The sequence below is a fragment of the Carya illinoinensis genome, chromosome 13 (genome assembly GCF_018687715.1).
Source record: "Carya illinoinensis cultivar Pawnee chromosome 13, C.illinoinensisPawnee_v1, whole genome shotgun sequence".
Classification (NCBI taxonomy): domain Eukaryota; kingdom Viridiplantae; phylum Streptophyta; class Magnoliopsida; order Fagales; family Juglandaceae; genus Carya; species Carya illinoinensis.
In genome coordinates, this window is record NC_056764.1 from 25,339,219 (window position 1) to 25,363,591 (window position 24,373).

The 24,373-nt window shown below is 36.9% G+C and overlaps 1 protein-coding gene, 1 non-coding gene and 1 pseudogene across 2 annotated transcripts; 1 reads left to right on the forward strand and 2 right to left on the reverse strand.

Moving 5' to 3' along the window:
• The first annotated feature begins 3,323 nt into the window (after positions 1-3,323).
• On the forward strand, positions 3,324-3,427 carry LOC122293065. Its single transcript, XR_006237122.1, has one exon. It is a non-coding gene; the product is annotated as a small nucleolar RNA R71 (small nucleolar RNA).
• Positions 3,428-14,855: 11,428 nt separating this feature from the next.
• LOC122291258 (probable aspartyl protease At4g16563) lies at positions 14,856-16,549 on the reverse strand. Its single transcript, XM_043098917.1, has one exon. It carries the CDS (start codon positions 16,373-16,375, stop codon positions 14,966-14,968), a length of 1,410 nt encoding a protein of 469 aa, XP_042954851.1. The 5' UTR covers positions 16,376-16,549; the 3' UTR covers positions 14,856-14,965.
• A 1,777-nt stretch (positions 16,550-18,326) lies between these two features.
• On the reverse strand, positions 18,327-22,949 carry LOC122292615 (annotated as a pseudogene).
• Between the last annotated feature and the right edge of the window lie 1,424 nt (positions 22,950-24,373).

Consider the following 24,373-nt stretch of genomic DNA (forward strand, 5'->3'; position numbering starts at 1 on the left):
TCTTGCAGCAAAAAGATCCATCTAAGCAACCTGAGTTTTGCATCTTTTTAAGCTAAAAGTTCCTTTAAACCAGTATGATCAGTAAAAATGACAATTTGGGATCCAATCAAATAAGAACGAAATTTGTCAAGTGTAAAAATTACTGCAAGTAGCTCTTTTTCAGTTGTTGAATAATTCATTTGAATACTATTTAAAGTTCTACTTATATAATAAATAACACAAGACTTTTTGTCCTTACGTTGGCCCAATTCAGCTCCAACAACATAATCATTAGTATCACACATAATTTCAAATGGTAAATTCCAATTAGGTGATTCCATAATTGAGATTGAAATCAACATACTTTTTAGCTTTATAAAAACTAACTCACAATCCTCAGTCCACACAAAAGAATTTTTCTTTGACAATAAATTACACTAGAAATTGTACTAAAATCTTTAATGAACGTCCTGTAAAAACCTGTATGACTTAGAAAAGATCTGATATCCCTGATATTCTTTGGGATGAGCAAATTAGAAATTAATTCAATTTTGGTCTTGTCAACTTCAATTCATTGAAAGGAGACAATGTGGCCAAGGACAATCCTTTGAGTGACCATAAAATGACACTTTTTTCAGTTCAAAATCAAATTCTTTTCTTTGCATCTAATCAGCACTTTTTCTAAATGAGTCAAACATTCATCAAATGAATCACCAAAAATAGAAAAATTATCCATGAATATTTCAACAAAACGCTCTACCATGTCACTAAATATACTCATCATGCATCTTTGAAATGTAGCAGAATCATTACAAAGTCTGAATGTCATCCTTCGATATGCAAAGGTACCAAATGAACATGCAAAAGTAGTCTTTTCTTGATCCTCAGGAACAATCTCAATTTGGTTATATCCAAAATAACCATCTAAGAAGCAATAAAATTTATGGTCCGCTACACATTCAATGATTTGATCTATGAATGGTAGGGAAAAATAATCATTCCTAGTGATAAAATTTAGTTTTCTATAGTCAATGCATATACGCCAATCAGTAGTAACTTTAGTTGGGATCAATTCATTATCAACATTCTTAACTACAATCACACGAGATTTCTTAGGTACCACCTACGTAGGACTAACCCATTTGCTATCAAAAATAGGATAAATGATCCCTACATCCAGAAGTTTTAACACCCCCACTCCAATAACCTCTTTCATGTTGGGGTTTAGTCTATGTTGCATCTCTCTAGAGGGCTTAGCATTGTCCTCTAAATATATCATGTGGGTATAAATTAAAAGACTAATACCTTTAATATCAACTATGATCCATCATATTGCTTCTTTGTGTTTAATGAGAACACCAATTAATTTTCTCTCCTGAATTTCATCCAGTTTTGATGAGATGACCACTGGTAATGTCTCTGCTTGGCCTAAAAAAACAAATTTGAGATCAATAGGTAGCGGTTTCAAGTCGATTTTTGGTGTTTACACACTTGAGGGGAGGGACACGACATCACGAGGTGGCAATTCCTCAAAACGTGTCCTCCATTTATCAGTGTCCATTATAGAAGTAGATTCTAACAAAACATTCATAGATGCAAGCATAGAATCATCATTAAAATTTTCACCATGAACTAAACAAGCCTCGAGAGGGTAAAAAAGATTGACAAATCAAATTTATTTTGAACAAAAGTTTGGATCAAATTTACTTCATGCACATCATCATCATCACCAGGCTATTTATAAATATTGAAAATATTCAACTCCAAAGTTATGTTGCCAAAAGAAATTATCATCACACCACTCATACAATTTATTAAAGCATTTAAGGTCACAAGGAATGGCCTGCCTAAAATTATAGGAATCTGAGTGCAAACATCAAAGACAGGTTCAGTGTCCAAAACAATAAAACCCACTGGGAAATAAAATTTTTCTACTTGCACTAACACATCCTCAACTATCCCTCTCGGTATTTTTATTGAATGGTCAACAAGTTGGAGTACTGTTACTTTAGTGGATTTAAGTTCACCAAGGCCTAATTGCTCATAAGCCGAGTAAGGTAAGAGGTTAACACTAGCACTAAGGTCAAGTAAGACTTTCTCAATTTTAAAATTCTCAATCACACAAGAAATTGTTGGACAACCTGGATCTTTATACTTTGGAGAAGAATTATTCTGAAGGATGGTGCTTTCGTGTTCTTTGAGGAAAGCCTTCTTTTGCACTTTCATTGTATACTTCACTATACACAGATCTTTCAAAACTTAGGATAAGATGGAATCTGCTTAATCGCATCCAATAAAGAAATGTTAATTTTCACTTGTTTGAACATTTCAAGAATGTTAGCATTTGGAACCAATCTGTGAAAAGGTTGCAACCTTTGGGAAAAATGGGCAGGTATTGGGGATTTTATAGGCATATCTAACTCAACTTTGTCAAGTTCACTATTACTTTTAGAATTTGAAAAATTGTTGGTTTCATCAACTTTCATTAAAATACTCTTATCAATTATTTTTCCATTGCGTAGAGTGGTGATGAACTTAGCATGTTCAAATTTTGAATCAGAAGAATTTGAATTTCTTATCTCAAATCTCCCTTTGGGTTCGGCTGAAATTGGGCAGAAAACTTACCCTTTTCTTGAGCGTGCAATGTGGAAGTTAAGTCGCTAATGAAACTTCACATCTCATTAATGGCTTATATTGTCTGAGTGTTAATATTGGTTTGCCCCTACATAAAAGTTTGTAATGTCTCCTCAAAAGTTTTCTTATGTAAAGGCACATAAGGAGTAGAAAAAGAAAACCCTTGAGGATTTTGATTTGAATTGGACTCGTTCCTCTAACTAAAATTGGGGTGATTTCTCCATCCAAGATTATATGTTTCTGAATAAAGGGAAGAAAATGGTATTCTATAAGAATTTATGGCATTTACTTGTTTGTGCAACACCTTTTTAAAAGTGAGAATTGTTGGACAATCCTGAGTTATGTATCCACTAATCTCACATATGTTACAATTCTCTTCTTCTTTTTCAATGGCCTTAGCCGAATTTACCTTTCTAAGTTCCATGGCATTGATTTTTCTAGTCAAACTTGTTATCCTAACATTCGCATCATCATTTCCTTTAAAGACATACATACCCTCTTGAGACATGATATTAAATTTGGGCTTATTAGACAGATCAGAATGATCTGTGTTGTCCCAAAATTGGGCATTTTCAACCAATTGGTCAAAATAGTCCCTAGCATCATCAGGATCTTTATTTAAAAACTCACAATTACATATCATTTCTACAAACTGGCACATCTGAGATGTTAAACCTCTATAGAAGAAACTAATGGTGCGTCAAATCTCATAGCCATGATGTGGACAAGTTAGCAATAATTCTTTAAAACGCTCCCAACACTAAAAAAATGTTTCATTTTCTTTTTCAGAAAAATTCATAATGTTTCTGTGAAGAGTGTTGGTTCTGTGAGTAGGAAAAAATTTTCTCAAAAATTCTCTTTGCATTTCTTGCCATGTGCCAATAGATCTTAGTCTCAATGAATTCAGCCAATTTTTATATTTTTTTTTTCAAAGAGAATGGGACAACTTTAATCTAACAACATCATCATTGACAGTTTAGTTTTGTAAAGTTATACAAATCTCTTCAAATTCTTTCAAATGCAAATAAAGACTTTCTGAGTCTAAGCCATAAAACTTGAGAAGTAATTGAATTACTCCTGATTTTAAATCAAAATTTCTTATATTTGTAGGAAAAATCATGCAAGATGGAGGACAAGCTGATTTACTTCAATTAAACTAGAATAATGATTATGTTTAATTGGAAGATTTAACATTTAAGATAATAAAATTAATCACTAAAGATTAAGCATAAAAAATTTATGATTAAAACATTCACAAATCCATTTGAATATCATAAGAATTCTTCAAGCATTCAATGTATCTGAAAATCACAATGGATCAAGATAAATATATAGATAGTTAAAGTTTCTAATAATAAAACCATTCAATCGATCAAACTCACAATAAAAATTCTTTTGTTGATTGGAAACAATATCTTAATCATTAGAGTTCACCTCTAACCTTCAAACAATGCAAGAAAAGTAAATGATATAAGTTAAATAAGCAAACCAAAATTAACAAGAACTGGTGAGGAGGCTACAGGCGGGGGAGGAATGGTGGACCGCAACAATGGTGTCACTCATCTATACTGTCTCCCTCTCTCCTGCCTGAGCTCTCTCAAAATTAAAAGAAAACTGAGATAAAATTAAATTACACTACTCCTATTCTAATTCTAATTGAGCTTCTCCTCCTTAATGATCAAGGCCCCTCTTTTTATAGGTGTGATACGTGAGATTAAACTGAAAAGTTCCAATAAATATTGGTTCCAACGCCCCTTCTCTGCTTTTTTTTTTGTCCAAAAAACCAGTTGGCCTTTTTCATAAACTCACTTTTTCTCGATCCCATCGTTTGTCTCTTTTTTCTGCATGTATAAAGCACTTGCAGAACTTTCCCTTCCTATTTGTAAAGTAGCTACTTGTGCAGAAAGTCCAAAAAGAGCCCCTGTGTTTCCTGCATGCCAAAAGCTTTTTTTTTTCTTTTTTGTTTCGCGTCCAGAGGAAGCCACTCCCATTGAAGAGTCAAAAGGCTGCAAGAGGAAGTCTGCTTCATGTGGTGAGTTGTAGGTGTGTGCAGGTGAGTCAGGAGCATGAACTATAAGGTGTAGCCTTGCATGCGTCCAAAATGGGCTCGAGAAGTCTTCCCAAAAGCCAAAAAGTCTTTTGTCCCTTATGAGCATGCATGTTTTAAATGTTGCGTCTTGTGCTTCCCAGTATTTCTCTTCAATTGGTGGTTCCATGTGATTTTTGAAGTACTTCCTTTTTTTCATTCATTAGAGTCAAAGTAAGTAATTTTTATTTAAAAGTTGTAAAAAAATGAGTAAAACAAGTAACACAAGCAAATGAGAACAAAAAAAGAAAAATAAATCACACACAAAAAGTAAAAAAAATATATTAAAAATATATTATACATGTGAAGAAATATCGCTCAATTAAATCAAAGGTTATAAATTTAAGTATAAACCATAATATTAACTAATTTAAATCATAACTCAAATTTATACCTATTAACTATTTTTTTCATTTAAACCAATAATAATGTCATAAAACAATTAAAATACATTAGTTTTAGATATATAAAATATGCAATATTTTAACTTAAACAATGAATATGGTGAAAGGGATTTCGGAAGGACACCCCTCCCCCCAGCTGCAGGGCATGGCCGCCCAACCCTCGAAGTCAGGTATCGAAAAGGAGTTACGCTCTACATACTCGATGTATTTTCTGAATTGTCTACTTCTCTCTACTCTCTCACATACTTTCTAAGAACATTACTGACTTAGGCATCGAAGGCTCCCCTAGCCACCTAAGGGCCACCTTCCATTGATCTCTTTTTTGTATTTGCAAGTTACCAAGACTGAAGACCTAGACTTCTGAGCACCCAACCCATAGGTGTACAAAACACAACGTCAATAGTAGCGCTATCTGTGGGATTTGAGAAAACTTTCATGTGTCCTCCGTATGCCTACAAGAAATCATTCTCAGATAGTTCGGGACCAGGAGAAATCAACGTGAACAAACATGAAAGCTAGGCTAGCAGTGATTGAGCAACTGGTCGAGAAGCTAACCATTGAGGTGGGTGTCTTGCACGAGGAGAATAAAACCCTCAAGGACAATGCCCAAGGACCACTGCTCAATGAAGAACCCAACACCAGTGAGTATCATGGGTTTAGAAGCATGGGGGGAGGCGACAACGAAGATCAAGAGAGGAAGAATATGTAGGACGAATTGCGCAACCTCAAAGGAAAGTATAAGGAGATGGCGAGGAAAACAAGCAACTCGTCATCGGTGGACTAGCTGCTCGTCAGCTCGGGCCTACCATACAATGCAGAAGTGATAGCGGTACCTCTATTGCCAAAGTTTTGGGTCCCTTCTATGGAGATGTACAACAGGACTCAGTACCTGGTCGAGCATTTCAAAACCTTCAAGGCGCACATGACCTTGTATAGTTTTCCAAGGGAGGTGGCTTGAGAGGACCAGCAAGGGTGTGGTTTGATTCCTTGGCACCCAATGCTATAGAAAGTTTCGGAGAGTTGGCCCGCCTATTCCTTACGCACTTCCTGGCAAGCAAGAGGAGGAGACGCACCACGACATTCCTTCTCACTATCAAGCAGAGAGAAGACGAGTGCCTGAAAGCGTACTTAGCCAGGTTCAACAAAGAGCACTTGACGACGGAGGACCAGGATGAATTCACAATGTCTGCGAACCATGGAGCACGCGATACTGCAGAAAGATGCTCATCTAGTAAATCTTCATTCAATGGAGGAATGGATGTAAACACATCAGATAGCTGCAGTCGTGACAGGTGATCGGCTACTACATTCTCGACTCCCTTCTTATCCCGAATAGTAATATCAAATTCTTGGAGCAAAAGAATTCAACGAATCAACCTAGGTTTAACATCCTTCTTTGCTAACAAATACTTAAGAGCAGAATGATCAATAAAAATGATAACATGAGATCAAATATTGTAAGAACGAAATTTATCTAATTCAAACACAACAGCTAATAACTCTTTCTCGGTGGTGGTGTAATTTTTCTGTGCATCATTCAAAGTACGACTTACGTAGTAAATGACCGAAGGCTTATTGTCCACTCTTTGGCCAAGAACGGCACCAAGAGTAAAATCACTAGTGTCGGTCATAATCTCAAATGACAAGTCTCATCGGGAGTTTGCATAATAGGGGCAACTGTTAAGTATTCCTTCAGGGTCTTGAAAGCATGCTAACACTCATCAGTTCAAATAAAAGTAGTATCATTTTACAATAAAGTATACAGTGGTTTTGCAATACTACTAAGGCCTTGAATGAAATGCCGGTAGAAGCCAGTGTGACTAAGAAAAGAATGAATATCCTTCAATGTCTTAGGAATAGGCAGTTGAGATATTAATTCTATCTTGGCCCTGTCAACCTCTATTTCATATTCAGAAACTAAATGCCCAAGTACCAAACCACTAGTGACCATAAATTGACATTTCTCTCAATTCAGCAATAAATTCTTCTCCTTACATTTTTTCAACACAGCAGTAAGATTTTTTAAACAGACATCAAAAGACTTACCAAACACAAAAAAATTATTCATAAAAACCTCACACATGTCATCAAGCATATCAGAAAAAATGCTCATCATGCAGCGTTGAAAAATAGCAGGTGCATTACATAAACCAAATAACATTCTTCGAAATGTAAAAGTACCAAAGGGGCAAGTGAAGGTGGTCTTCTCTTGATCCTCTGGTGCTATGGCAATTTGATAATAACCAGAAAAGCCATCTAAGAAATAATAAAAAGCATTACCCGCTACTTTTTCTAAAATCTGATCTAGGAAAGATAAAGGGAAGTGATCTTTTCAGTAGAAGGGAGAACTTAAATGCTCTCCCTAAATATAATAATATGTGTGTGGCTGAAGATGCCCACGGTGCTCTAATGCTCTCAATAATAATTATATTATGTTTATGCCCCAGGTCAAAGTCTCTATAGAATAATGGTTGCCGTCCAAGTCTTAGAGTCCTCGTAGAATAAACCTCTCTTTCCGTGCAAACTTTACTTTTCAAAATGAAAAGAACTCTTTTTTCTTGTATATGTTGCCGTCAGCATGTGAAAGACCCAATCCAAAAAATTAACTTCAAATCCTTTCCATCCGTGCCACGTACATTACTTGAAGTCCCAGTGTGTAACTTTTATTAACTCCCAATTTTCATTTCTTTTGACCACTACATATAAAGATAAATAAAATAAAATAAAATAAAATAAAATAAAAATAAAATATATAAAAAATATATATGTATTGTGCATATAAAGAAAAATTGCTCAATTAAATCACAAGTTCTAAATTTAAACATAAATAATGCTATTAGCCAATTTAAATCACAACTCAGATTTATTCATTTTAACATTTTTTCATATAAAACCAATAATAATGTAATAAATAAATAAAATATATTGGTTCTTAATATATAAGATATGCAATATTTCAACTCAATCACCACTAGGCACCAAAGGGTGAAATGAGCCAAAGGCCATCTTGACCCTCCTACAAGGGAGAGCGGGTTAGGCTCTGAGGCGCCCGAATACTTACCCCAACGTCTGCATGGGCACAGCACCAATTTGGCCGTCACCTACCTTCCCTGTGGTGCCAATGGATGGGAGCAAGTCCAGTCGCATACTGTCTGAACAGACTACTTCCACGTGAGGGATAATAGGCAGACTTAGCCCCAGCTTGGTTTAACCTCCTCGCGGAGGAGAGAGGATCCAGCTTCTAGTCTACCTGAACAACTTACCCCGTCTCGCCACGATGAAAGATAATCCGACTCTAAGGCCATCAACTAATTACCTCTCCTAGGGTCTAATGGGGGGGGTATGGCTTAAGGCACCCTTACCCTTCCCTCGGTGGAGTGCGGGTTAGTCCCAAGACTACCCAACAAAACTACTATGCAAAGATTGTCTCCTCCAATGGATAACGCCTCAAAGATGAACCACACACACCAGTCGTCTCAGCTCAGGTTAGTGAACGTCAATGATTATCTATAACATGGTCTAACTTGTATAGCGTACCCAAACGAACAGCCCCTTCTCGCCAAGCACGAGGATCAATGAGGCGAGAAGGGCCTTACATGCCGCTCGACCTCCAACGAAGTATTTGGGCGAGCCCAACCTTACATGCCACTCCTCCCCTTCTCACCAAGCACAAGGATTAACGAGTCGAGTCCAGCTTTACATGCCGCTTGACCTCCATTGAAGCATTTGGGAAAGTCCAACCTTGCATGCCGCTCGACCCCTTCTCGTCAAACGCGAGGGTCAACAAGGTGAGTCTAGCCTTACATGCTGCTCAACCTAGCCTTGCATGCTGCTCGGTCCCTTCTCGCCAAGTGCAAGGATCAATGAGGCAAGTTTCAGCCTAAGTGTTGCTCAACCTCTGTCAAAGTATTTGGGTGAGACTGTTCTACATGCCGCTCGGCCCCTCTCGCCAAGTGCGAGAGTCAACGAGGCGAGTTTCAAACCTAAGTGCTGCTCGAACTCCGTCAAAGTATTTGGGCGAGCCTAGCCTTACATGTCGGTTGGCCCCTCTCACCAAGCGTAAGGGTCAACAAGACGTGTTTTAGCTTAAGTGCTGCTCGGCCTCAGTCAAAATATTTGGGTGAGCCTGGCCTTAAATGCTGCTTGGCCCATCTCGCCAAGTGCAAGGGTCAATAAGGTGAGTTTCAACCTAAGTGCTACTCTACCTCTGTCAAAGTATTTGAGCGAGCCTGGTCTTACATGCCGCTCAGTCCCTTTTCGCCAAGGGCCAAGATCAATGAAGTGAGTTTTAACATAAGTACTGCTCGACCTCATCAAAGTATTTGGACCAGCTTGGCCTTACATGCTACTCGGCCCCCTCTCACTAGACGCAAGGGTCAAAGAGGCGAGTTTCAAACTAAAGTGTTGCTCAACCTCCGAATGAGTATTTGGGTGAGCCCGGCATTACATGCCACTTGGCCCCCTCTCAGCAAGGCGGGGTGACTTAAAACATTCTAACATGCCCCCATAGGCGTGAGAAGTCACTCACCCGCGAGGGAAAGGGAGAGTCAAGCCCCCGACACTGGCAGTGCCATATTGGGCTCAACACTTGGCCGCTTCTGGAGGGTACGCGCGAAGTGTAAACAAATAATAAGGAAGTGAAGAAAACAGAACATAGAAATACAAGCAAGGAAATTCTTATTCATTGACAGTTGAAGTCTTTACAATGAGGAAATTACAACACCTCTGTGGGGAACCTTACAAGAAGAGAAACATGCATGTGCATTCAAAGAGGAAAATAATCCATTGGCAGGATCAGAGTTGGCGGGGTCACCCAGACGCACACACTCTTTCACACCATCCCAAAAGTATACAAAAGATGGGAACCAAAGGGCACTCTCGCCTCATCCGCCTTGAGACCCTTCAGCTTCAAGACTTCCACTAGAAAAATTGTTGTTAGAGCAAATCATTTTCTAGTAGAAGTTGCAGACAAAGGATCCCCGGAGCACTATTATCATTGCTATCATGGATGTAAGTGATGTATTGAGCTTGAGTAAGGCCTGATAGTTACCGTAAACCTATACCAAGGCTCCCTTTTCCTCCTCCTTGGCTGGAGAGGATGTGCCTGAACCAGAATAGGTCCAAGGTGGGAGAAATCCCCTGCAATAGCCAAGCCAAATTAAGAGGCCCTAGTCTGACCCGATCAGACAAATGCGTCGTGACGTCATAATGAAACATGGACTGCATGACAAGTTCTAAGATAGGAAAGACCATCGAACAACGTAGCCATGAAGCCCAAGCCGCACCACCTCTACAACGCACCTCCAAGTGATAGGAAATAACACAACCTTCAACAAAATTTCCTCTGAACGCTGTAAAGGGTCGCCAAGCATCTGCTTCAATGTGAGCCTATGGCCTTCATACTAGAAGCCTCGCTTAGTGCTAGAAGGCTCATCAGAGTCAGACTTCCTTGAGTAAAATCGGCTCATTAGAATCAGATTTCGCTGAGTAAAACCCGCACAACCAAAACAAAAAAGCCCTAAACACTTGAAGGGCAAGAGGGGAGATGTGATGAAAACCAACTAAGTAGGAAGGAATTATATAGGTAATTCATGACCGTTCATTCCCCAAGATTTTGGGAATGTGCGTATCCCACGGCCCCATCAAATTTGATGCGAATCTTGCAACCGGCGCAACACAAATCTCATAGCATAGGCTACAAATGTCATCTGACACCATTAATGAAAGAGGAGCATAACGGGTGAGCATTGACATCTAACTGTCTAAAGCCCGCGAGAATTCACCTGCGATGCACCAACTGCCAAACAGGTTTTACTGAGAAGCCTGAGACTATCGGGTGGTAGAAGTGCAAAGTGCAAGACCCCCTCCCTGAAAGAAGAACACCTCAAAAAGAAGTAAACTAAGTAGGTAGACAGCCCCGGTAAGTCAGTCAATGAGAGAAAGAAAAGACAAATGAAGTACAAGGAAACAACCATTAAGCAAAACAAGGCAAGGCAAGCACGGAGCAATGCGGCAAGTAGCAAAATATGTATACAAGTATAATAGTGCATTGAGCACCACTGTCCCTGCAAAGAAGAGACTAACATGGGAGGAATTTTCATTATGCCAAGTACAAGGAAGAAATGCAAAATCAATCGAGTGAGGCATTGGGGTCCATCTTGGAGTCAATAGAGCCCACCTCAGGCGCATCCAGATCTGCTAGGTGTCCGGTGGGGTCGACCTCAACACCTTCAAGGCCATCTCCCTTGGGGTCAACCCCCCGTCGCCTTTGGAAGGAGGATCCATGGGAGCATCATCTGCGGGAGAGAAGGCATCCGAGATTATTGCTCGACTAATTTCGCCAGCATGATTAAGGGCAGAGGGATTAGGATCAAGCTTCTTGGGATTGACAGCCCTCAAATGTGCCTCCAACACTCCATAGTTCTTTTGAAGATTTAAGATGACATGGTCCCACATCCTCTTAAAGCCTTCAAGATATCCATATGCCCAAGCCTCGTCGCGAATGTAGAGGGCCTTCCCCAGCTGGTTGCTTACGCTGGTGGCGACCTCTTGCACCTAAGCCAAGTCACTTCGAAGGTCTCTGATGACCACGTCCTGGGCAGCAATCCTCGCCTAGGCCACCGACAGCGAGTCTTCTCAATCCTTCAAGGCGGCTGATAGGGACGCGCACTCCCCCTTCAATAGTGAAGGTCCCTCAGCTCCTCATGCTTTGCCTGAAGATGGCCCATCAAATCGTGAAGGTCCCTCAGCTCCTCATGCTCTGCCTGAAGATGGCCTAATGGCTCTTGAGTAGTCACAACCCATCCACTAGCCATCGCAAGCTCCACCTCCAGGCAGCTTCTCCCCTCCCTCTCCCCGCTCGCATAGTGGAGTATGGCCCATCGAATCGCGTGGAAGGATCAAGGGGGAATGCCGTCATCTCACCCTGTCCAATCGGGTATAAAGCAACAAGTAGCAATAAGGAGATGGACAAGTAAGAGAAATTCCCATCGACCTAATCCGATGAGAATTAATGTGGTAACTATTAGGGGGTTTTTCCCTAGGCCCAAAAGGCCTAGTGGCTGAGCCCAATATCCAACGGCATGTACCAATCAAGCCACCTGTTAACCCAACCAAAGGACTCTCAACCCGTATAAGTCAGCTTCAGGGTCTTGGGGTGAAGGACAGTCCACTATCAAGGGAGAGCGGGAAATATGCCCCGGCGAAAACGGAAGAAGAACACGTCATCTAGATAGGATTGAACCCTAAGACAAAGCAAAGGGTCACGCCACATTAAATACATTCACCAGAGGAACACGTCGTATGAAATGAGTTCTCCAGAGGGCCATGCCTCATTAAATGGGTATGGCGAAAGAGATTTCAAGAGGACATTCCTCCCCCCAGCCGCAGGGCATGGCCGCCCAACCCTCAAAGCCATGTATCAAAAGGGGATTATGCTCTACATACTCAATATACTTTCTGAATTCTCTACTTCTCACAACTCTTCCACATACCTTCTAATAACATTATTGATTTAGGTATCGGAGGCTCCCCCGACCACACAAGAGCCACCTCCCATTGATCTCTTTTTTGTATTTACAGGCTGCCAAGACCGAAGACCTAAACTTCTGAGAGCCTCATAGGTATACGAAACACGACGTCAACATGTACGTTAGATCTATTTTATAATAAATTATTTTTATAATCTAACATACCATATCAAACCATATCAATTTGTAAATTTATTTTGTAGAATCTCTTTGTGGCTGAAGACTTCCCTTCTAGAAAATATTGCATAATTTATTTATTCTTAATTGTATATAAAATGCATGTGGCAGTGGAATTTATAAGTAATATGAAAGTTATTATACAAAATTAATTAATAATCAATTTTAATTAAACAGAGTGAGCTATTAATTAATATAAAATTAATTGGTGTTAGGGAAAAGATATTCAATTACTTTATAGCATTTGACATCACATCTTGCACACATATTTTTAGAGCGGTTTTAGAAAGTGATATTATGGATATACTCCAATAAAAACTACTCCAATAAAAACTAGCCTGATTTGGTTATATAGATGAGATGAAATAAAAATTGATAGTTGAATAAAATATTATTAGAATATAAATTTTTAATATTATTTTTATTTTAAGATTTAAAAAAATTGAATTATTTATTATATTTTGTATGAGAATTTAAAATTTTTATAATAATTAGATAATATAAATTTATCTACCTTACCAAACCAGGCCAAGTCTTAGTGGAATTACTTTTGTTTTTAATAAGTATTTAAAAAAAAAAAAAAATTGAAATATTGAATGAATGGATAAAATGCTTTAAGATTTGGAGAGGCTAGCAACCGGATGGCATTACTTTGTTTGTTTTACACCCCACTAATGATAACATTACACGTATAGATTATAACAAAATATTAAATAAGATTACATACAAAGAATTCAATTAATTTCATCATTCCTCCCCAACACGAACACACGAACTCATCTCTTTACATTACTCCTTATTATTTCTATTTCTTTTAACTCCGTCTCCTCATTGTTTCCCTCCCTCCGCCCCCCCCCCCCCCCTCCTCTCTCTCTCATTTCTGCCTATTTTAGAGAAAAATTATATTTGAATTTGTAGGTTTCTGAAGTTTGACTGGGTGAGGATGGGGAGACAACCATGTTGTGACAAAAGTGGGTTAAAGAAGGGTTCTTAGATAGCTAAGGATCAACACAAGAAGCTCATTAATTTTATTCTCAACAATGGCCAATGTTGTTAGAGAGTTGTTCCTAAACTTGCAGGTCTCCCTCCATCTGCCTTACCCAATCTACGTTCTCATACAGAGAGGAACAGAGCTCTTTAGCAAAAGTTATACCATTAGTGTTTTATTTTGAATTTAGAGGGAAGGGTGGTCATCTCCTCTCGTTTTGCAAATTTTGAAGGCTTCAAAATTTTAGCCTTAAATTTTTCTAATCAATATATGTGTGTCAGGATGCTTGTTATTTTAAAAATGGACTTTGATTTTACCTTACAAAAAGGAAAGGAACGCATGCTTTGATGAATTTGAATATGTTTTTCATTCCTTTCTCTTTTAGTTATTAATCAATATAAATTCGTGTTCAAATGTTTTTTTGCACTTTCTGATGATGTCTTCTTCTACATGATGTAAGGAAAGCAAGATTGTTTTGATTTAATGGCGAGGTCTTCTACATGATGTAAGGAAAGCAAGATTGTTTTGATTTAATGGCGAGGTGAACGGAAGAGGAGAGAGGAGAAAAGAGAACAGAGAGATGGAGAATGGAGTGACCCCAGAGAGAGAGAGAGTATTGAACAAAATAAGTTCGACTGTAGAATAAGTAAATCTCTTATGTGTTTATTTCCTATTAGAGGGTGTAAAGTGGAAAACGACATCCATCTGGTTTGAAACTTTTCTCTTAAGATTTTATGTAACAGTCCGTCCCTCTAAAATTAAAAATAATAAGTATTAAAATATGAATTAAATGTTACTTACTTCTTTTTATCTTAAAAATCAAGTACAAGAGATTCCACACATTTCAAATAAAATATACTTTATTAAAAAATAAAAAGAATTATTATTAAAAGATAAGTATTACATTTCATGAAAATATATTTATAAATTATCGTGATTTTATATAATATATTATATTTATTTTAAAAATTGAAAAACGTCAGTTTATAAATTTTTTTTATACAATTAATCTTTAATAAAAAAAATTTGTCTATTATTAAAATAGTCACAATCATATATTTGAGTAAAATAAATTCAACACTTATTATTAAATAAAAAACTCAATTAAAATGGGTGAGTCATATTATTCCAATATCGATCTAATTGTGACATTCTGGCAACTAATTGGCTAATTGCATGACTGTCGCCGGAACCCAAACCTCTCCTTCGCCAGATCATACTCCACGTAAAAATTCTGCATCTGGAAATTACCCAAGATTATGGATGGCCCCCCCGAAAATTCTCCTTCACCGGCAACACCTTGAGTCACTACCGTCAAGCATAGCGCCGATGCCCCGCCGCCGTCGTCCCTCACAAACGCAAAATAATTATCCAGCGGCAACGCCATCTCGGCCCCACCCTTGAAGTGAAACCTCAGCTCCGGCAACGATAGCCCATCCAATATCCCGTGGGTAACATTCATACACGGCCTCAGACCTGTCCGAGCTTCTGCTCCTATAGCCCTCTCGTACTTCTCCTGCACCTGCCTCTCGAACTCGGCCGCCACGAGCTCGAAGACGTCACGTGACATGTACGTGAAGGTTGTCCCAGAGTCGACGATGGTTCCGCCATTGCCACCAGGTTGCGGAGTGAGGTACTTGTAGGGAATCTTCACGCGCCGCCCTCCGACGCTGATTTGCCGGAGGGCCACGTAGTAGTAAACCGAGAATGCGGGGTGTTGAGAGACTTGTGGATTTTTTACGAACGGGGTGTAGCTTAAACCTTGGACCTTTCCGGAGTCCGAGTCGGTGTCGAGCACGAGAGAGCTGCTTTTGGTGGTGTCGTCGAAACGATGAGAGAGAAGGCAGTAAGAAAATTTCTTGAGACCCAGTTGGCTTGGAAACGATGGTGGACCGCGGCCGAATCCGGCAATGCCGGCGGGTTGGTCGGAAGAGAAAACGGAGCAACCAACGAGGAAGTCATGTACGGTTCGGTTGGGGAGGTTAAGAGTTTCGGAGAGAGAGATACCTCCGGTGGTGCCGGAGCCGTAGAGGATGAGATAGGGAGGGCAGATCTGGGTGCAGTTTTTGGAGCTGGGTTTGCAGTCTTTGCATTCGAAGTTTGAGCGGTGAATCCAAGAGCACTTGGGGTTAAGGCAGCCTAGGATCTTGGAAGACGAGGAGAGCTTGGGAATGAAAGATAATGGCGGGCTTCTGGTGGAGGAGAAGGAGCAATGTTTGCAGAGGTAGCGGTGAGTACAGGGGAACCAGGTGAAGTCGCTGCCGGTGTCGAAGACGAAATTGAGGGTTTGGGGAGGGGTACCAAAGCTGAGAGAAATGGAGTAAGCTCCATAGCTATGGGAGAAGAGGGGGGATGCGGTGGTGTTGGGAGGGTTGGTTCGGGGATCTTTGAGGTGGTGGGCTCTGGATAGGGAGGAGGAGGCTAAGAAGTTGAGATTTTGGTATGGAAGTGGAGGCGGGGTTTCGTGGAATTGCGACACTCGGATACTGGTGGTGGTGGAAGAAATGATGGAAAATAGGAGGAGGAGAGAGGGGAAGCAGAGCAATGAAGACGAAGAAGAAGCTGCAGCAGCAGCCATGGTTAATCGTTGAGAGAAAAATAGACAAAAGTTTCTTTAATGGAGGACGACGATCATTACGTACAATTATGGTGGCTGCTTTCAGTGGTTTGGTGCAGGTAATAAATGTAACTGTCAACTGTGGGACTAGTGTTTTCCTTTAAGAAATACAACTGCCCCTCTAGGCTCTAGATCTGCATGTGTTTTGGAGAGTCTCGAAGGCAGCTTGACCCCAGAGTGGTGGACTCTATAGTTTTATGAGATAAGGGAAATGCATGTGGCCACCGATGGTGCGATTCTTTTTTATTTTTTAATTATTAGTTAAGTAAATATTTTTTAATAAATTTATAATTTTTATTTATCTTTTAAAATAAATTAATAAACTTAGAAAATATTTGAAAAAAAGAATTAAAAATTAATAAAAACTCATTTACCCATTTGGTGGATCTTTGGGTAAACTCCCTCTATGGGAGTAGCACCGTCCATGAGATAAATTTGATCACGAGCATGCAGACACATCCTTTCTGCATTTATTTTAATTTGCAATTTTTTTAGATTTTTATAAAGTAATGACTTTTATAACAATATTTTATAAAAAAAAAATGTTATTTATCATTTTCCCAATATATCAATTTTATTCTTTTGTTTATTTAAATACACACACATATATCTTCTATATATAAAAAGTGTGTATGAAACGGAAAATCTTGTTTTTCCGTTAAAGTTAACACCGTTTGTTTTAACGGTTTGGCACATAAAATGAAGACATAAATGTTGAGAGAGATAACATTCAATGTTGTTATATGATTTATTAATCTCAATAATTATAATACTTAATAGTTTATATAATAATAAGTAATTAAAAATTAGTTATTATATTTTTCTCTTTCTCCTTAACATATACACGTGTATTAGGTACATAAGACGTGAATTCCTAAGTATAATATACATATATTATACGTTTCATTAACTCAGATTATTGAGTATTCCAAATTTAAAAATCTCATATAATATATAATACAAGTGTGTTTAATCAAGTGTTTTTTTTTTCTCCATGGTAGTAGGACGTAGCTTCCGCTAAGTCATATTCCATACGTAGGCTTGTTATGATAGGCACGTGACAAAGGCCGTGATCCTTGAGCTAATCAAGAAAGAGTAAATTCGGCCAACAATTTCAAAATATATTTTATGATTTATATATATGCTATATATAGAAAATATTATACCACAAATTTTATAAAAAGATTATGTTTTAACTTTGTGTTGTCCCTGATCGACTCAACCAACAGCAAAATAAGAATTTTAATATTGTCTCTATTGATTGTCTACAGGATGACATAAATTGATGAATTATAATACAAACATCAAACGACACATATTTTGAACTACCGTTTATGTTAGACTTTTATTAAATTTTTTACATACATCTTTGCTAAAATTATAGATGTTATAAACATATATTGGATTATATGATATTTTGAACTAATTTTTTTATTTTCTCCAATATGTCTTAAATTATTAAGTGACATCAATAATTTTTATAAAATATATATTATTTTTTACAAATAATCATTTCATAAAATTAGACAAACGTGCTTTGCACGTTACTCCCACCTAATATATATTAATATCTGTGTGTTTGAACATTTTTAATTAAGAGTTGAATATCACATTTATTAGGAATTTTTAATTTTTCTTTTCTTTTCTTACAAATAGAGAAGCTGATTACCATAACAAAGCTGATAAAAATACAACATTTTTCACAACTCTATATTATAACTTTATTTTATAAAAGTATCATCCATTTAAAACAGAATTATAAAAAGATCAATTGTAATAAAATGGTCTGTATTATAACTATGTTTTATAAAATGCCATCCATTTAAAACAGATCAGAGTTGTAAAAATGAGGTAAAAAGTTCTGTATTATAACTTTATTTTATAAAATTGTCCTCAATTTAAGACAGAGTTATACAATAAATAAATAAATAAAAATATATTCATCTTCTATTTTCTCATAATGTCATGATGTGACATTAGATGATTGAATACTTCTTCTATCTCCTTTTAAGTTCAAAAGTTTAACAATCTGAATCTGTAATTTGATTGTGAGAATTTAAAATAACCTTTATGAATTTGTTGTATAATACAAAACCTAATAACGCCGAGAATCTGGTGGCTATAGATCTCATGAGGCGCCAGAAAGAGCTGCGATGCAATCATGTCTCCCACTTTTGCTGCCATTAATCAGTTCGCCATCTCAATGGTATAGCAATGCAAAATCGCAGAATTAACCAGAATTAACATCAGATACCAAGATCTTGGCTTTTCACCTGTTCTTCTTTCCGCTTCTTCATTGCTAAAGCCAGAGATACTTGAGATCAAATCACTCATAAAAATGAAGGCATTCGCCCCAAAATGGGTTGGCCAAGATGGTAACAGGAAAAATCATGTGCTCACACCAAGCCTGGGCAACCTGGCTTCTCTTTGAGTTTCAAAATCCACATCCCAAGCTCATTAGTGTTTACTGCTGTTTAGCCCTCTTCCGTGCCAAAAAGCGTTCTTTAGCTGCAGCTACGGCATCTTCGTTCCTCTTATGATGGTCACTCTTTCGATCTTCTGCTGATTGTTGTTCTTGTGAAGTTGTTCCTTGAACTGAAGCGGTCATAACTGGAATTACATCTGAGGACAAGATCCGTTTCTCAGGCAGAGTGGAAGTTTCCCCGTGATGCTTTTCTTCCACAACTGCAATTTCCAAACCTGAATTTAAATTCTCCAATGGCCAAACTTTGTCTGATGTACTGGCAGAGCTTTTTTCTTCAAGTTTCTCTAGCTCCAGTAAATCAGTCTGTCTCTCTGCCTTCCTTGAGTCAACCAGCTTCTCTGGTTTCATCAACTCAACATCATTTGCACCAAAGGCAATATTTTTTCCAAGGTTAAAGTAAAACTCGCTCAAGTCACTCTTCTTTGTAACCTTCAAAACAACATTGCATAATAAATGCTCAGTATGGATTTAAAGAGCTTCAGAAAAAGGCATAAAAATATACCGAAAAAATGAAAATATGCTTTTGAAAATTTATGGATGCTTTGATTTGAACCAGATCAAAACTTGGGTCTTGATCTCACAAAATTTGAAACCACGATCTCAAGGGAAGGAAAACAAAACAGAACAAAGAAAATGTCCAACCGGATTGCAGTGAAAGAACTGGATGACAAGGACTCCAGTCTGAGCAATTACAACTAAGAAAAGGAGACAATCACACTCTCAAAGCTTTAAGAAAGCTGCTGGAACATAATTAAATTCAAATTTGACAGGTTACATAAAAGCCTTTATCAAGGCTATTTACAATCCTTTTCTGAAGTAAAAAACTATTCAACCATAGGAAACCTCTAAAACTAATAGAATGAATCTAGAACACGAGCATGCAAGAACTATATGCAAAAACTAAGCAGGGAAGCCTCAATTAAGCATAGATTAGCAACATAAAGCAAGCAAAATGATAACAACTAAGCCAATTGTAATTTAATCTAGATTACAAGAAGGTCGCAAGACATACATCCTCCTTTGCCTCTCGCAGTTCACGCTTACGTTCTTCTTCCATCCATTTTGCCTGCTCTGCTAGTTTCTTTTTGTAAGCAAGCGTGACAAATTTGTCCTTGTCTGCATAGAGGTGGTCATCTTTGTTTCTCTCTTTAGCAATTTTTCTCTCAAATACTATCTCACAGTATTGCTCTCGTTCTTTTGTTTTTTCTTTCAATAGCTGAATATATCTTGACTGCAATAGAAGCAAGCAAGTTAATGAGTGACTACCACAATTTAACTACCTTCTTTGGCAAGTATAACCGTATAATCACCATCTAACTACATCCATGATGAACAAAAAAATAAAAATAAAAAGGTCCGACTTCATTTTTTGGTAAGTAAAAAGAATATCTCAATCTCTTATTATTATTATTATTATTATTATGACAGGGGAACCACCCCACGGCATAGCCGTTAGGACTCACCAATGGAACCTAAACCCCCAGGGAGACTAGCACTGCAACCCACTGTCATGGCCTCCCACTTAAATAACAGTTTGATCCTAAGGGGAATCGAACCTGTGACATGGGGCTCATGAACACAAGTTCGCCCTTACCCTTGGGCTACCCACGGGTGGGTACCAATCTCTTCTTATATAGAATAATATTAAAAAAACAGGTTAACAATAACTAATATTTTCAATATTCTCAATCAATATGAGAGTTCTTCAAGAATCTTATAGATATCACTTTGGATTCAGCAAATTCCTATCTTTTAATTATCCATTTATTGATAGACAATGAACTCATAGGTTATACATAACGGAATATGCGACTTCAACATCTAAACCTTACTTTCAGGGTGGAGGAAATGTCATTCGGTCCAAAGACTATCCACCACATTGTGATCCCATCTGATTCTATTGAATAAAAATTTATGAATCTATTTGTCAAATATCTAGAAATATGGGAAATTCAAATTCAAAGAGAAAAGAGATCTACATAACTTTTCAAGAGTCAGAATTGTAAATTGTAGTTGTTCAAGGAATAGACACTCTTCCACACATATATATGGCTTTTGAAAACTCATGCCTGGTAATATATACAACTATAACTTTGACATACCTCCTCCATTCAAGCATGACCAATTTACACTCACTCGAATTTTAGAATGCCTCCAATAATTCAGAAAACATTAAACAAAAATTTCGACAAGATTGACATCCAAATTGCAAAGGTAAGTAAATACATACGATCATGCCAAAAAACTAACACACAGCCAGTTATGCAAACAGCAACTCTCCAGCTGCTTCCACAGAGAGAGAGGAGGGGGCAGCAACAACAGAATAGTAGAGCTCTGGTATTGAAGAAGGAGAAGAATAAGAAGAAGAAGCAATAACAGGAAAGAAAAGATCTGGTAATGGTGGACAGAAAAGCTCCTATGCTCAACAAGCTCTTAGCAGAGACAGAAAAGCTCCTCGGCTAGGAGAAAGCCCGCCTTGGGCATTCTTTATTCTTGAAATTTTGATCAAACAGCCTATGTGGTATGGGGTACTTAGGATTCACTTTTGGTAAGCTAAGTGCTTCAGCTTTGGAGCTTTGCGCTTTCCAACACTGTAAGTACCCCATAGCCCAAGGGGTGTTTGACCAAAATTTCCACTTTCCTTTTTGTGCTAGGCTAATACTGTAACCAAGATCCACATAAAGCAACCCCATCATTGCAACCAGAAAACTCCAGTTCCTTAACCTCATTCAAAAAAACTGATATGTCTTGCTTCAACTCCCCTCCCGTATAAGGGATACACAATCCTTAATTAAGTACCATGTTACCCTCAAAAACATCACCAGTACAAAAACATGTTATATGCCGCATTGCCATTAAATTGTACAGAGCCAGGAAATCAATCCAACAAATATATAAAAGAGGTGGATGCTTCTCAAACTTCAAAACAAATAAAATTCTAAACGAATTAAGAGGTTAAAGGAAAGAAAATTGAGGCCTCGTTTAGTTACATAAATGAGATGAGATGAGAAATCTGTGAATGGTAGTGAGATAGTTTGTAAATAGTAGTGAAATGGTTTGAGCTAAGATGTTTTATTGAGTTTTGGGAAATTAGAGAGAAGAAGTTGAATAAAAATATTATAAAGTTAAAATATTGTTAAAATCTAATTTTTTAATATTATTTTTGTTTTAGAATTTGAAAAAGTTGAATTGTTCTTTGTGTTTTGTTTGAAATTTTGATAAAGTTGTAATGATTAATTAATGATTAGATGAAAAGGTTTAAAATTTGAAATTGAAAAGTGTTCGTGTTTGAATGATGTTTGAATATTGATATGAGATGAGTTGAGATCATCTGTAAAACCAAATGGGGCCTGAATGCATTATTCTTTCCCTGTTTCAACTTGCCATATGTGAAATATAACTTTTAGTTTTAGTATTACACCATCAGATAAAGATGCCATCTAAATGATGGTGAAGGAGGTGGATTAAAAATTCCCGTTAATTTGTTCTTTAATCTTTAAGAGGTTACAGAAGTTTTGAGATTATTGACTTGATTGATAATCAAACCTTTTTCTTTTTTGCTGTAAAATATTCAATTATGCTCCATGAAATCACTTAGAACAAGGGAGAAAAGAAGAATATTTACTTTTCTCTCTTCACGATCTTGCACTCGGGGTAGAACAGCTTTCTGTTTCATCTCATCATAAACTCCATCATAATCAAAAACTGTGGGATCCTCGTCCAGAGCTTTCTTCTGCTGTTGCTCAATCTTCAGAAATAGCAATTCAAACAAAAAACGTCAAGCCCATAAGAAACAATATAAAAAAGAAGTATACCCAAATGAAACTGCAAAGGGCTTTTACACACATCCTTGAGGGACTTGTTCTTGCTAGCCTGCCGAGAAATCTCTCCCTCAACATCATCGTCATCTTCATCGTTAAAGCCAAAAGGAGGTGGGCGGGGGGTGGCTTTGACTGCTGTTGCTTTTTCTGCTGTGATGGTAGTCTCAGGTTCAACCCATACCCTAACTTGTTCATCCCGCTATCTCTTCTTAGTCTTTCTCTGAAATGACTAACCAAAAAAAAAAAAAAAAAAAGCGCGAAGCAATTATCACAGGCCTGTTTTCTCTTATTTGATTCATCTAATAAACTCCTGGTAAAATCACCTAAATAGTTTTTCTCTAAATAGTTACAACAATAACGAACTAGGTCAAATTGTTCATCATCTTAGGGTCCCATTAATAATCTACTAATAAAGAAAAAGGAGTAATATTTTTCATAAATTGCCAATCCATCCCTTTGAAGGGACAATGATATCTCAATTAGAAGCTGCCGAACCTCCAAATAAAAAAATAAAAAAATAAAAAAAGGAAAGAAAAGAAAAGAAAACCTTAGACAGACGTATAGCAAAAATTGGTACACTAAATTCATCTAAAAAGATATAAGAATCGATGAAAATTCTCAAATTTCATAAACCAAGTTTAAAGCTAAAAAGTTATGAATAGAGAGATTGAGAGAGGAAACCTGAATCGAACGGGAATCTAAACAAACGGATGAAGGACTCTGTCTGCTACTAATATATTTTCCGTCCCTCGATTCTCCGGTGCCCGAGCCGATTCCACTACAGGGGAAAGAATGCCGCGGAGTGCAAGAGCCCAAGTTGTTCAAACTAGAAAGATTCTACCCTTTGAAATTGTTACTATAGCAAAATCTTTCTTTATTTTAGCAAGGCGTGATTTGAATAATAAGTTGAAATAAAATAAATAGATTTAAAAATTAAATATTTAATGAAATATTATTTTTAATATTATTATTATTTTATAATTTGAAAGTGTTAAATTATTTATTATATTTTATATAAAATTTTAAGCAAATTATAATAATAAAATGAGATATTTCTTATATCTATTAAAGACTGATTTGAATGTTGTAAATAGTTATGAAATAATTTGTAAATAATAATAAAATAGTTTGAGTTAAAATATTTTATAGAATTTTAAAAAATAAGAGAGGAATTATTAAATAAAAATATCATAAATTTAAAATTTTGTGAAAATATTATTTTTATTTTAAAATTTAAAAAAGTTAAATTTTCTTTTACGTTTCTTTTGGAAGTTTTGGAATATTGTAATGATTAAGTGAAAAAGTTAAAATTAAAAATTAAAAAGTATTTATATTTGAATGATATTTAAATATTGAGATGAGACTATCTCATCATCCAAAGTCTATGCTATTATTTCTTTTTTTAAATAGGAACAAGTACAATTAATCAAATAGAGTTACAATCAACAGCCATAAATTTAAATTCAGGATCTTCCTCGATAAGGATAGTATTGCCTCGTTTGGATGTTAAAATAAAATGAGATAAGGTGAGATAATAAATTTGTAAATAGAAGTAAAATAATTTGTGAATAATAATTAAATTATTTGAGTTAAGATATTTTATTGAATTTGGTAAAGAAGAGAAAAAAATTAATATAAATATTATAAAATTAA